General features: G+C 38.6%; 1 protein-coding gene and 1 non-coding gene across 2 annotated transcripts; both read left to right on the top strand.

The window, feature by feature from the left end:
* The first annotated feature begins 4,448 nt into the window (after positions 1-4,448).
* On the top strand, positions 4,449-11,523 carry LOC110805361 (callose synthase 12). Its single transcript, XM_022010952.2, has 2 exons — positions 4,449-9,877; positions 11,113-11,523. Exon 1 carries the CDS (start codon positions 4,575-4,577, stop codon positions 9,855-9,857), a length of 5,283 nt encoding a protein of 1,760 aa, XP_021866644.1. The 5' UTR covers positions 4,449-4,574; the 3' UTR covers positions 9,858-9,877; positions 11,113-11,523.
* Positions 7,498-7,578, top strand: LOC130460500 (small nucleolar RNA J33). Its single transcript, XR_008920357.1, has one exon. It is a non-coding gene; the product is annotated as a small nucleolar RNA J33 (small nucleolar RNA).
* Positions 11,524-15,503: the final 3,980 nt, after the last annotated feature.

Here is a 15,503-nt window from a genome sequence, read left to right on the forward strand (position 1 = left end):
AACTAGAAACTGTAAAATGCATGGTCGTGCTCAGATGAATCATAGGCTATGATTATCTGTTTAATTGATCAGTTGAACTCTGAAACCGAGAAATACCTCTGGAAATAATAAGGATGTCAACTCTTACCTTATGTGCATGAGCAAGCATTAAGCGACAAAGGAATTAGGCAATGCACACTTGTCCCTGAGGACAACTGGGAGACTGAAGGAAATAATGCCCTTGGTCCAAGTATGCATTCAATGTTAAGTCTAATAAATGCGGTTCAGTATTAATTAATTATGCAAGTTAATAATTCAGTGAGATCAAGTGAACTGTATGCCTAGCTAGAGGTCGCTTCAGTTCAAGTGGAATTAATAATATTAATCCACAACTTACTCTTGACTGAACCCGTAGGGTCACACAAATAGTACGTGAACGGATCAAGTATTTAAGTGAATCAAATACTCCATTTATGGATATTCGGAATCGACGGATCTCGGTTCCAGTGGGAGCTGAAATCGTCAAAAGGAAAATTATGAATACTCTGGAAACGATGATATTGGGGGAAACAGAAATATGGATCGTATCGGAAATATAAATATTATTCAAGTCGTAGATGTTTCCGGAAACGGAAACATGGTACGTATCGGAAAATATTATCGGAAATGGAAATATTGCCGGAATCGGAAATATTGACGGAAACGAAAATATTGCCGGAATCGGAAATATTAAATATTTGTTCGAAACGGAAATTAATTCCGGAATCGGAAATATTAAATATTATTCGAATCGGAAATGAATTCCGGAATCGTAAAATAAATCGGAAGCGCGACGTACGAAATAAACATCAGACGAGCTTGGTAGACGCAAGGCCCAACACGAAGCTAGGCCCGCGCCTAGCGAAGCCCGCGCAAGCACAGCAGGCGAGCAGCTGCCCGCCAAGAAAGCAAGGCCCAGCCAAGCAATGAAGCAAGGCCAGCAGGCTGGCGCGCCCTTCGTGGGCTGTGTACCAGCGCTGCTGGGCCGAGCCAACCCACCGCGCGTGGGCAGGCCCCTTGCGAGCTGTTTGTGCGTGTTGTTGTGTTCGTGCATGTTTCGAATCCTTAGGAATTTAGGATTTATCCGATTAGACTATTTTCCTGAAACTACTAGAATTAGTTGTTAAGCTAAACACTAAAATTAATAGATTTAATTTAAGTCTAATTCTAATTGAATTAGATAAATTGAATCCTAGTAGGTTTCTAGTTCCGATAATCCTACCCTATAAATAGGTGATGGAAATCACAATATACATCAAGTCACAGTATTCATATAGTTTTAAGTTAAAAACTAAGCTTAATAATTTGCCAAATAATTAAGTATGAATAACATAATACCTTAGGTTAAATTCTAGTTAATTGAATCTAAGGCGGATCCGAACGTTCCGTGGACTATCTACCGAGGGACTACACTTGGAGTCCTAAACTTGTTCTTGTTCGGTTCGGGAGCAGCTAGGGAAGGCACGCTACACATGTATGTATCCTAAATTATGCTAATTGGTTATGTGGCAATTAATTTGGATTCCTGGCTTTATGGTTTTTCCGCATGAAATATATGTTTTATATTTGTCATAACCTAACACAATTGACAACCCTAGCCGAGAGGAGAGAGGAAGAAAATTGAGAGGATAGGGAGAGAAAATAAGAGGAGAGGCCATTTGTGTTTTAGGGTTTATTTCCCTTGTATCCTTGGCCCTATTTAGACTAACCCATACTTGGAGTTCAAGTAATATTAGGAAAGGTGAAAGTACTTAAACACCCTTAATGAATTATGCCTTTTTTTCCACTTAAATTCCTCTATCCTTTTAATTAAACTATTTCTATTTAAGGAAATATTTGAACTTTTCTTTTCTAAAATACATTTAATAAAATTAATAAATATTAAATGTAGTTAAAATACTTTTTTATTATTTACATGATTTAGTTTAGTACTTTTAAAATAATTAATTAATTTATAAATATACTGGAATTATATTTGTAAAATAATAAAAATACAGGGTATTACAACTGTTGATGGCAACTGCTCTGGTGCAAAACAGAACCAGGAACTCTTGATCATGCCTTCTTCAAGTTTCCTTGTGTTCATGAATTATGGGTTGAGATAGAGTTGCGAGGCTATGGCAGGTGGGTTTAAAGGTAGGGAGATTTTAGATGTAGTTGCAGAGGGATTTTGAGAAGAAACGGAAGCAGATTAGGCCAATTCTCCTATTACATATTTGGTCTCGAACAAAAAATAAGGTCTTTAGTGACAAGGAGCTCCCCCATGAGATCACCACTGAGAGAATTCGCAGGTTGGCTGACGAGTACAATAAATGCTCAGCCCGTATCTATGGCATTGTGCGCCCAAAGGCTCCCTAAGCTCAAAGGTATGGCAAGCCCCCACACCCCTTCAAATATCTTTAAATTGAACTGTGATACTACTTTAAACGAGGAGGGATGGATTGGTTTGGGTGTGGTTGGGCGCGATCATAAAGGCGAGGTTCGGTTTGCAACCAACAGGAGGATAAGGGGTTACTGGTCGCCTGAAATAGCTGAAGGGAAAACAATTCTATTGGCTGTTAACTTGGCTCTTCGCTACAATTTGAAGGTTATTGGTTATGGAAAGTGACTACGAAATGTTAGTGAAAAAACTATCTCTGGCTGTTATGTTCTTCTCGGACCTTGATGGCATTTTTATTAGAAGACATTTTATATTTAAGTTCTTGCTTTGATTTTATTTCCTGGAAACATATATATTAAAACGGAGGGTAATTGCGTTGTCTATCACCTTACCCGCTTACTGTTGTTTGGAACTCAACAAGTTTGGAAAAAAACAATTACGTATGATATTTTCCCATATGTAATGATGGACAAATTGTCCCTACATTAAGGCATTAATCATACCTTTTCCCTCACAAAAAGGAAAATTTGATAATATAATCCAACATTTGGCTGATTTTTTTTTATTAAGCCGACCTATATATGACATACTATTTTAGTAATCTCACATTTACTACCCAACGACTTTTATTAGGCCTAACAGGGAGATGTATCTGATGGAATGTCCTACGTGGTATTTTACCGTTATAATATTTTTTTTTTCTTTTTAATGCTTCATTTCTTTCCCTTTCCTCCTTATTTTTTCTTTTTAATGAATTAAAGCATTGTAAGTACCTACATCATGACTTATTCCTTTACTTTCCAATTCCATGAGCAACTCCATCGCCTTCGAAAGCTTCCCATCATTAACAAGTCTATGCAACTTGAAATTATAGCTTAATACATGAGGAACAATGTACACCCTTTTCAATCATGCTTCTCCACACCTTTTTGCCTTCCTCAAACCCCTTTTTCTCATACACTGCGCCAAGAAGCGTATTAAGAGAAACAACACTAGGCTTCAATCCGTTCTTCTCCATCTCACTGATCAATGATACTGCATCATCAAGCAACCCCAGCTTACAAAGAGCATCAACAACAGTGTTATAGCAATATACACTCAACTTAATCGATATCTTCCCTGGTAGCTCACGAAAAATCTCGTAAACCTTATCATATTTCTCTGAACAAGAAGCCGTCCCAAAAAGGACATTGAAAGATTTGAACCCCTGTTGACAACCTGTTGAGGTAATTCGTAGAACACCTCGTGTGCATGCTAAAAAAGACCAGCTTTCATATATAAGAATATAATCCTGGAAGCAAATGGTTTCCCAATAATGTATTTTTTCTAGGATTATAATGCGTCTTTAATCAAAGTGTCCTGATTAGCAAGAGCAAATCAATGAATTGTGTTTTCGTAAATTTTGTGTCTTTTCCTGAAATACATTTCTTGAGACAAAAGCTCGAACTTCTGTATGAGTTTTTGAGAATCTTTCTCATCTAAAAGATCTTCAATACCCATACTGATTTCTTTTCTTTTAGCTGAGGTTAATGATTTTGTAGTTTATGTGGGTTTTAGGTGCGTTGATTTAATCAAGTTTGCTGCATTTCGGGTTGAAGAAAATAAGGAATGAAGACGGGTGTCATGAAAAAGTACAATTGTAGTTGGAGCTTCAGTAATGGAGGAGAGAGGAAGTGCGGGAGAGCGAGAACATAGCAAAGAGGAGAGATGAGAGGTGAGAGAGACAAAATATTTTAGGGACTTTTTTAGGAACTTTTTGGATAGTTGGCAATTAATGAATGATGTGGCAAGCAAGTTAGGAGGAAAATCAAGTTTGGATTGTCAACATTATAAACATTGACTTTTTAGCCGATAACTAGTCAGTAAAAGTCGTTGGGTAGTAAATGCGGGATGATTACAAAATATGTCGTAGGTATGCTTAATAATTAAAAAAAAAAAACGGTCAAAAGTTAAATTTAAGTCAAAATTAGTTTTGTTCCCAAAATTTGAACGTGTCTCGTTTGACTGTATGGAAAGAAAAAGAATGTAAAAAACTATTGTGCAACACTGCTAAGCAATTGTGCAACAACTGGATCTACATCTGCAACCCCTCATCATTCTTCTAATCTTCTCCCATTTCTATATTCACCATTTTAATCTCTCTCTTTCTCTCTCCTAAACCCTTTGTTCCGATGCGATGTCGACGTCGCATCGTTCTCCGTACAACATTATCCCAATCCATGACCTCCTAGCCGACCACCCTTCTCTCCGTTACCCCGAAGTCCGCGCCGCACAATCCGCCCTTCGAACCACCGGCGACCTCCGCAAACCACCCTACATCCAATGGGACCCCCATTACGACCTCATGGATTGGCTCGGCCTCTTTTTCGGTTTCCAGTCCGACAACGTCCGGAACCAAAGGGAACACCTCGTACTCCACTTGGCCAACGCCCAAATGCGTCTCCAACCCCCTCCTGACAATATCGACTGTCTCGACTACGCTGTCCTCCGCCGCTTTCGCCGTAAGCTTTTGAAGAATTATACCCTTTGGTGCGGCTACCTTGGCCGGAGATCTAGCGTCTGGATCGTTGAAAGCCGTCGACGAGATGGGGATTTACGGCGGGAATTACTGTATGTGGCTCTTTATCTGCTTGTTTGGGGTGAGTCTGCTAATTTGAGGTTTGTTCCTGAGTGTTTGTGTTATATATTTCATCATATGGCTTTGGAATTGAACAAAATTTTGGAGGATTACATTGATGAGAATACTGGGAGGCCTTATATACCTAGTATTACCGGGGAGAATGCTTATTTGAATAGTATTGTGAAACCCATTTATGATACAATTAGTAAAGAGGTGGGGAATAGTGGGAATGGGACTAACCCTCATAGCGCATGGCGAAATTATGATGATATTAATGAGTATTTTTGGAGTAGGAGGTGTTTTGAGAAGTTGAAGTGGCCTATTGATGTTGGGAGTACTTTCTTTGTGGTGCAAGGGAGGAAGAGGCATGTGGGTAAAACCGGGTTTGTCGAGCAACGTTCCTTTTGGAATTTGTATCGTAGTTTCGATCGTTTGTGGGTGATGTTAGTGTTGTTCTTGCAAGCTGCGATTATTGTTGCTTGGGAGCAGGAGATTAATAATAGAGGGTACCCGTGGTCTTCGTTGAGGCATAGGGATGTTCAGGTCAAGTGTTTAACTGTGTTCTTGACATGGAGTGTGATGAGGTTTGTACAGTCCCTTCTTGATATTGGAATGCAGTATCGTTTGGTTTCAAGGGAGACTTTGATGGTTGGAGTTAGGATGTTATTGAAGTGTGTTACTGCTGCTGTGTGGGCAATTGTGTTTGGGACTTTTTATGCAAGAATATGGACGCAGAGGAACAGTAATAGGAGTTGGGCTGGTGCTGCTGAAAGGCAGATAACTAATTTTCTGTTGGCTGTCGCGGTGTTTGTACTTCCTGAGGTATTGGCTTTGGTTCTGTTTATCATCCCCTGGGTTCGCAATTTTGTGGAGGAGACGAATTGGAAGATATTTTATATGTTTACTTGGTGGTTTCAGACCAGAATATTTGTGGGCCGTGGACTGAGAGAAGGCCTTGCAGATAATATTAAGTACACTCTGTTCTGGATTTTGGTGCTTGCTTCCAAGTTTGTGTTTAGTTACTTCCTACAGATCAGGCCTATGATTAGACCGACACGTATTCTGGTGAACCTTACGCAAATTAGATATGAGTGGTATGAGTTCTTCCATGGCAGCAACAGATTTGCAGTTGGGCTTTTGTGGCTTCCTGTAGTTTTGATTTACCTAATGGACTTGCAGATATGGTATTCTATCTATTCATCCTTTGTTGGTGCAGCAGTGGGGTTATTTTCTCACCTGGGTGAGATCCGAAATATGCAGCAGTTAAGGTTGAGATTTCAGTTCTTTGCTAGTGCGATTCAATTCAACCTCATGCCTGGAGAGCAGCTGTTGAATTCAAGTGGGATTAAAAACAAATTTAAGGATGCAATCCATCGGTTGAAGCTCAGGTACGGGCTTGGCCGCCCTTATAAAAAGCTTGAGTCTAGCCAGGTGGAGGCAAATAAGTTTGCTTGGGTATGGAATGAGGTGATAAGTATTTTCAGGGAAGAGGACATCATCAGTGACAAAGAAGTTGAGCTGCTGGAGCTGCCTCAGAATACTTGGAATGTTAGGGTCATTCGTTGGCCTTGTATACTTCTCTGCAATGAGCTGCTTCTGGCACTTGGTCAGGCAAAAGAGCTGGTTGACGCGCCTGATAGGTGGCTTTGGCATAAGATATGCAAGAATGAGTACCGCCGTTGTGCTGTGATAGAAGCATATGACGCTGTAAAGCATTTGCTGCTTGCAATTATTAGACAGGGTACAGAAGAACATTCTATCCTCATGGTCATGTTTCAAGAAATCGATCACGCTATTGAGATAGAAAAGTTCACCAAGACATATGATTTGAATTCATTGAGAAAGATCCATGAGAAACTGGGTGCTCTTGTGAAGATGCTGATCCAACCAAAGAAGGTTGATCTCAGCAAGGTAGTGAATGCATTACAGGCCCTTTATGAGACTGCTATACGGGACTTTTATATAGAGAAGAGAAATATGGAGCGCCTGAGGGAGGACGGATTGGCTCCTCGGTCTGTATCTGGAAAGAGCCTGCTTTTTGAGAATGCGATTGTGTTGCCCAGTGAGGATAATGAGTCTTTTTACAGGCAGCTCCGACGTTTGCACATCATTCTTACTTCCAAGGACTCCATGCACAATGTCCCTAAGAATCTTGAGGCGAGACGGAGGATTGCCTTCTTCAGTAATTCTCTCTTCATGAATATGCCTCATGCCCCGCAGGTGGAGAAAATGCTGGCTTTTAGTGTTCTGACACCTTATTATAGTGAAGAGGTTTTGTATAGCAAGGAACAACTTCAAAAGGAGAATGAAGATGGGGTTTCTACCCTATTTTATTTGCAGACTATATATAAGGATGAGTGGGAAAATTTCATAGAGCGTATGCATCGGGAAGGTATGACAAATGATAAAGAAGATTGGGAATCTAAGCTGAGAGACCTTAGGCTTTGGGCGTCCTATAGAGGTCAGACACTTGCTCGCACTGTCAGGGGAATGATGTATAATTACCGTGCCCTAAAAATGTTGGCCTTTCTTGATTCGGCATCTGAGATGGACATTAAGGAGGGGGCACTGGAGCTTGCTACTGTGAGACAGAACAGTGGTTTGGGTGGTTTTGGCTCTGCAAGGCTACCGTCTTCAAGAAGTGATAGGAGTCTGAGTCGAGCCAGCAGTTCTATCAGTGAACTGTACAAAGGTCACGAGTATGGTACTGCTCTAATGAAATTTACCTATGTGATTGCATGCCAGATATACGGTACGCAGAAGGCAGAGAAGAAGCCCCAGGCTGAGGAAATACTGCAGTTGTTAAAGCTGAATGAAGCCCTTCGTGTTGCTTATGTTGACGAAGTTTCCACAGGAAGGGATGAGAAAGAGTACTACTCTGTCCTGGTAAAGTATGATCAGCAGTTGGAACAGGAGTTGGAGATCTACCGAATCAAGTTACCTGGTCCTATTAAACTTGGAGAAGGCAAGCCAGAAAATCAGAACAGTTCCATTATTTTTACTCGTGGGGATGCTATCCAAACGATTGATATGAACCAAGATAATTATTTCGAGGAGACTCTCAAGATGCGGAATCTGCTGGAAGAATTCAGGCATAAGCATGGTATTCGAAAACCTACAATTTTGGGGGTCCGTGAGCACATATTTACCAGTGGTGTTTCTTCGATTGCTCGGTTCATGTCAGCCCAAGAAATGAGCTTTGTGACCTTGGGCCAACGTGTTCTTGCCAATCCTTTGAAAGTTCGAATGCATTATGGTCATCCTGACGTCTTTGATAGATTTTGGTTCATGACTCGTGGAGGAATTAGTAAAGCATCCAGAGTCATTAACATCAGTGAGGATATCTTTGCTGGCTTTAATTGCACACTCCGGGGTGGTAATGTCACGCACCACGAATATATTCAGGTAGGCAAGGGAAGGGATGTCGGCCTGAACCAGATATCAATGTTTGAGGCTAAAGTGGCCAGTGGAAACGGTGAGCAAGTTCTCAGCAGAGATGTATATCGGCTAGGTCATAGGTTGGACTTTTTCAGGATGCTGTCATTCTTTTACACTACAGTTGGTTTCTTTTTCAACACGATGATGGTAGTTCTGACCGTTTATGCATTTTTGTGGGGGCGCCTATACTTGGCTCTAAGTGGGATAGAAGCTTCTGTTGAAGCAGATGCTACCAATAGTAATGCAGCACTTGGTACAATCTTAAATCAGCAGTTCATCATCCAGATGGGTCTGTTCACTGCTCTTCCGATGGTTGTAGAAAATTCTCTAGAACTTGGATTTCTCAGTTCTATCTGGGACTTCATTACCATGCAGCTACAGCTTTCATCTGTTTTCTTCACATTTTCAATGGGTACTCGTACCCACTACTTCGGTAGGACAATTCTACATGGAGGTGCCAAGTATCGTGCTACTGGTCGTGGCTTTGTTGTGCAGCATAAAAGTTTTGCAGAAAACTACCGACTTTATTCCCGTAGCCATTTTGTGAAAGCAATTGAGCTGGGGCTGATACTCATAGTGTATGCTGGATTCAGCCCTGCCGCAAAAGGCACGTTTGTGTACATAGCACTGACCATATCAAGTTGGTTCCTGGTGATATCTTGGATTCTAGCTCCATTTCTGTTCAATCCCTCAGGTTTTGATTGGTTAAAAACTGTGAATGACTTTAGTGATTTCATGAACTGGGTCTGGTATAGTGGTGGGGTTTTTGTGAAGTCTGAGCAGAGTTGGGAAGCTTGGTGGAAGGAGGAGCAGGATCATCTGAGGACAACTGGTTTATGGGGGAAGCTCCTTGAGGTGATACTGGATCTTCGTTTCTTCTTTTTCCAGTTCGGAATCGTATATCAGCTGGGTATTGCTGCTGGAAGTAGGAGTATTCTTGTTTATTTGCTGTCATGGATCTATGTTTTTGCTGCTATTACGATATTTGTTGTCACTACATATGCCCGAAACAAATATTCTGCAAAAGATCATATCTACTACCGTCTCATCCAGTTCCTGGTTATTGTCTTGATAGTTCTCGTGATAGTGGTGTTGCTGAAGTTCACTAGTCTGGAAATTGTTGACTTGTTTACAAGTTTCTTGGCATTTATTCCTACTGGCTGGGGAATTATTTCTATTGCTCTTGTGCTTCGAGGATTTATACACAAAACTGTTCTTTGGAAGGTTGTTATGGCCATGGCTCGTCTATATGACATCATGTTTGGTGTGATTGTTATGACTCCTCTTGCATTTCTCTCTTGGATGCCTGGTTTCCAGTCAATGCAGACAAGAATCTTATTTAATGAAGCCTTCAGTAGGGGTCTACGGATATTCCAGATTTTAACGAACAAGAAAGCATAGTGATTCTTGGCTTGAGGAAGGTATGATCATATTATTAATATGGATAGATTAATTTTCTGATCTTTTTTTGTAGGAAGTTTAAACTTTAAACGTAGATAAGCGCAGCTACCGGTGGTTGAACAAAAATAATCTTAAGTGTTAACTTGTTAACAAAAAAATGCATTTAATGAGACTGGTAGTGGTGTATCCGGCAAATATATAATACACCAAAAAAGAAGAAGAGGGGAAGACCTATATGAACATTAAAATGACGTGGCAAGCTAATTTGACAATTAGCTTGTCATGCCACGTAAGATTTTAAGCTATTTCATTTTCTACCTAATTTGTATTCCAATGGCTAGTGACTAGCTTCCTATTTAAAATTGGTAACTATTTGTGAACTATTGGCGACAATTTGCTGGAGAAGCTAATTTGCTTGGCCAAATTAATACCATATCATTTTCACCCCAATGGTCTAGCTGTTAGCTTGAGACTTTTATAAATTGCAAACAAGTCCCTAGTTACAACCATTAGAGTTGCTCTAAAGAACCAACCGTCTTTGAGGCTAAAGTTGATAGTAGTTCTTCTTCCCAAAATTTCCGTTCGCCTCTCTTGTTTAGTACTCTGTATGCTTTATTAGCATAGGTGATCTTTGATATTATTTTTGTATTTATGTGTTGGGTTTATTTTCGTTGGACGCCAAATTGTCAAATTTTGGGTATGAATGTGTTTAATTCCTATTAACGTATAAATAGAAAAGTTATAATTTCTTGAAACCAATTCCCAATCAATTTCGAAGTTTTGATAATTTAGTATTACCTTCTTCCCTAAATAATACGGAGTAGGTTACATCATTGGAGCTCGTGTTTAAGATTTGAAAATTTTATCTCCGCCAAACCAATGTAGTCTTTCTTTTAAATTGTTTGTTATGATCAATGGTGGTATGGAAAAAAGTTCAAAATTTGACTTATGTCTTGGAAGTTGTGCTTTGGCCTGTAGGGGTTTTCAGTTTTCACCCTTCTAAAGAAGTATACTATTGTTTGCAACTAACCAATTGTGCAGTAAGTAAGAAATTGATTAAAAAAAAGTGTTTGGTGTTTCTGAAATGATGGAGTTCTTGAATATGCAGTTGTGTATAAGTGTAGGAAGATTTGATTGGAAGTATGTCACCTTGATTCACTCTGATGAAGCAACAGGCATTCTTTTGGATTTATTAACAAGTGCCTTAATCTTACCTGAGTTTCTGATGAAATTCTCTTTCTTTTTCTCGGTGCAGGTTGTCATTTTCGTGTGGAGTTACTTGAAGATGGGATATTATATTTTCTGAGATTTGACAGTGTTTTTGGGTATTCTGTTGTGCTGTAATTAGTTCGACTGTCCTTGTTTCTTACAACTTTGAAGGTGGGGGAATTCATAGATAACTTTCATCTGCTTTCTCCCCTTTGGTTCTGCTTGAGTAGGAAATAGACTAGTTTTTCTTGCACAGTGTATTTAGCTTGAGTCATTTATCAAAAATTTTCTCACCATTCTTTTGCTTAGAAGTACAGTCGTGTATGTAACTATGTAAGCATGTTTCGGGCTCCAGTTGTTTTTTGGTAGCGTGCTTTTAGCTTTTTCTGGTCTGTTCTTAGCTTCAACCATGAATACTTACAATTCAGATGCAGCATTCGGGTCTTGTTTTCTTTTCCTCTTCAGTGTATTTAGTTTCTGCTGTACATTAAGTTTTGTCTGCATAATTGTTGATTTCTGTAGACGAAAATGACATTTAACAGGTACCTCTTCTTTTTACGTACGGCGTTCAACACGAATTGCTCGAAAGAAATAACCAAAAAGACCCCAGAGAGACGATGATCCACTTCCTAGTTCCTACAAGGTATTGATATGAGCCTGCTGAACTTGATATAGTCATCATGTGGGTATTTTATTTATCCCAATGGTGAGCTTGAGTATTGAAGTTAGCATAATTATTGGGGTTCCCTGGTTGAATTACCGGATAGTTACATTTATATATTTGCTTGGTCATGAAAACTGGGCCTAGGCTACGGCCTAATGGGTACTTTGAAACATGGAAATAATGAAATTCATATCTTACATTAGTGATAAGTGAGATAATTAGGTGGTTAGTTAAAGGCTTAAAGCTCTAACTTGTGGGTTTCTTAAAATATGTTAGGAATTTATAATAAAAACGAGGAGGAACTTTTTTAGAATTGGAGAAAAAAGTTTAAGGTGATTGTGAGATTTATTTATCGATTCTCGCCGTATGTGGCAATTTGAAATTAATTATCGCTGTATGTGGCAATTTGAAATTAATTATCGCTGTATGTGGCAAGATGGTAAAACATCCTCATCTCTAGTGTGATTGTTCAAGGACTCCCGAGTCACAATAAAAGCTACAGTTGGGGGTGTGTACACTAGAGCTTATTGAAATTAGTTGGCCAATGAAGATTGAATGTATTGTTAGGGGCTCTCGGGTACACATTAAATAGACTGTTAGGGTCTCCCGGGTCTATCTATTATTCCGTAGATTGTCTGGCTCCCGGATCTACTTAGAATGGAGAATTACGGGAATTTAGATCCAGAACTACTTAGAATGGAGAATTACGAGAATTCAGGTTATAAGAGATAATATTTGTATGATTAGAAAATAGCTCAACTAGAAAGCCATTAGTAATATCAAATATCACTTAGCTACTAACATAACTCAATGTGTTTATTTTCTTTGTGATTCAAAGTTATTTGGAAATGATACGGCTTGATTTTTGGAGTGTACTCGATGTTAGTGTATTATTGTTTATTCTTTAAATGTATGCATGAGTTTTTTAAATGCTCGATTAAGGGGTGGTTGTGGTACTCAGATTTCGATGATGTGTGTATTTCTTGTTTGTGTTTGGTGTTTGTGTTGTTCTCCCATTTGGGATTGAACCTACGACGACCCATTTTATTATGGTGAGCAGGTGACTATTGACTACATGTGTTGTCAATAGGGGTGGACATGAGCCGAACCGAGCCGAACTCAAATAGGCTTGGCTTGGTTTGGTTATTTTTTCCCGAGTTCGAACTCGAGCTCGAATTAACCTCGAGCTTTAAAATCCTTATCGAGCCAGGCTTGATAAGAATTCTTCGCGTTCGAGCCGAGTTTCGAGCTTGTTGTAACATTGATTCGATGAACTGATAAACCATATTTTACAACAGGTACTATAACATTACTAATAATTTTCTTAATCTAACATTATATTAGTATTTTACTTGGACAAGTTATGTAAAATATTATTCCTTATTTGTCATTTAATTGATAGGTTGGATAATGGAATTAAACGATATATAAAAATCTCATATATATGCATTATTATTCTTAAATTAACGAGCTTGCGCGCTTTCGAGCCGAACACCATTGAGTTTGAGTTTGGTTCATTTATTTATCGAACCATAAATATAAGCTCAAGCTTGATTCATTTACAAACGAATCGAGCTCGAGCTCCTTCATCACCACCTGTGATTTCTCCTCCATTGCCACAACCTCCTTCCTCTTTCCCCTCATCTTTCTTACCCTTCTTTTTCTTGTTCTTCTACTTCCCTTTTTATCTTCGCATTCTTCTAATCATCCTCGTCTTTCTCCTGTTCCTCTTCTCCATATATAGTTTCTCCTCCATCACCACCTGCAATATGTCCTCCTTCAATTCGCCACAACCTCCTTTCTCTTTCCACTCCTCTTTCTTACCCATCCTTTCAGTTATACCATTTTTTAGAGACACCAAAGAACAATTTAGCTTCTCAATGATGTGTTTGTGGTTTCACACTTACCAACATAGAGAATATAATAAGCCCTTGTTGAAGCCTCTTTGGAATGATTTAACACAAAGTTCATCAAGCGATAATACACCAAATTTCGAAATTCAATTTTCGGTTTATCATCTCCTTCCTTGATTACTATTTTTTGAAACACCTGATTAATTAAGGTTTTGGTCAACAAACTCTCTTATCTTTCACATCTAGTGAATTCTTTTTAAAAAAATTCACATAAAATCCCAGATGTGAACTTTTGCTATTGGGATCATTCCACACATCGTAAGAAACTTTCCTTATTCCAAACAAGTGCGAAATATCCACTGGATAGATTTTGCACAGAACGTTGCCGATTGTGAATAGTTGGGTTTCAGCGTTATAACTTTGCAACAATTCCCACAACAAGAGCATCCTGCATTTTCGTATCGGGACACGCAGTTACTTGTTGAAACGAAAAATTTCCATATCCTTTAATTTCAACAACTTAATTATCCTGATCATCCTTATTAAATGTGGGTAACCTAATTTTAATTTTGAAACTTACTTCCATACTGGAAAATAACACAGAGTCAAATATAAACATAACAAAAAATAAGGTTGATTTGAATAGCCCTATAACAGAAAAACATTTACAATAGCCTTATTTTCATCTTAGGTTTTATATATTTGGCTCTGTGTTGTTTTCCAGGATAGAAATATGTTTCGAAACCAAATATGGGTTACACAGATTATATAAGGATGATCAGGATAAGTTAGTAAAATTAAAACATATTGGAAATTCTCATTTCAACAAGTTGCTGCGTGTCCCGATACGAAAATGCAGGATGCCCTTGTTGTTCACAATCGGCAAGTTCTTTGCAAAATTTATCCAGTGGATATTTCTCCCTTGCTTAGAATAGGGAAAGTTCTGGCGATGTGTAGATTGATACCAATAGCAAAAGTTCACGTCTTGGATTCTTTGTGAATCTTTGTAAAAAACATTCATCGGATAAGAAAGATAAGGGAGTTTGTTGACCAAAAACCTTAATTGATCGGGTGCTTTAGAGAATAGTGATCAAGGAAGAAGATGATAAATCGAAAACTGATTTCCATAATTTGGTGTAGTATCACCTGATGAACTTTGTGTAAATCTCTGTGTTAGTAAGTTTGAAACCATGGATTGGTCAAGACACGTCAATGAGAAGATAAATAGTTTTTTGGTGACCTCTAAAAAATGGCATAAATGAAATGATGGGTAAGAAAGAGGAGTGGAAAGAAAAAAAGAATGTTGTGGTAAAATAGGAGATATTGCAGGTGCTAATGGAGGAGAAGTTGCATGTGGATAAGAGGACCAGGAGAAAGAGGAGGAGGATTAGAAAAATGGGAAGGATAAAGGGAAAAAGAAAGGTATAAAAAAAGAAGGGGGGAATAAAGAAGGTTGTGGTGGTGATGGAGAAAAAGCTGCAAATGAAAAAGAGGACCCGGAGAAAAAGAAGGATGGTCCGGTTAAAGGGAATGAGAATAGGAAAAAGAAGAAAGTTGAAAGATCGAAGTTCTATTTGCCGTTCTTCTCCCAACTAGGTGAGGCGTGGTTATTTTATTAAACCATTCTCAACCACATCACTTCCTCATATAACGCACCGATATATTCTTTTCTTGCTCATGGAAATTGTATCGATGTCATAAGTTTCATGAGTATCAACTATGTGATTGCCCTGCATAGCTTCATATATATCTAATGTGTTGTTTATTAGTTTGAAACACTTCATCCCACGAGAAAACAAATTATATGATATAATTGAAAATTTATTTGGCATGATAAATGACGTAGTGTATGTGTACAATTGACAAACTTAATGGATGTTTTTCATTCTATAATTTTTTTTCCCCAAATCTAGATTATAT

The sequence above is a fragment of the Spinacia oleracea genome, chromosome 4 (genome assembly GCF_020520425.1).
Source record: "Spinacia oleracea cultivar Varoflay chromosome 4, BTI_SOV_V1, whole genome shotgun sequence".
Taxonomy (NCBI): Eukaryota; Viridiplantae; Streptophyta; class Magnoliopsida; order Caryophyllales; family Amaranthaceae; genus Spinacia; species Spinacia oleracea.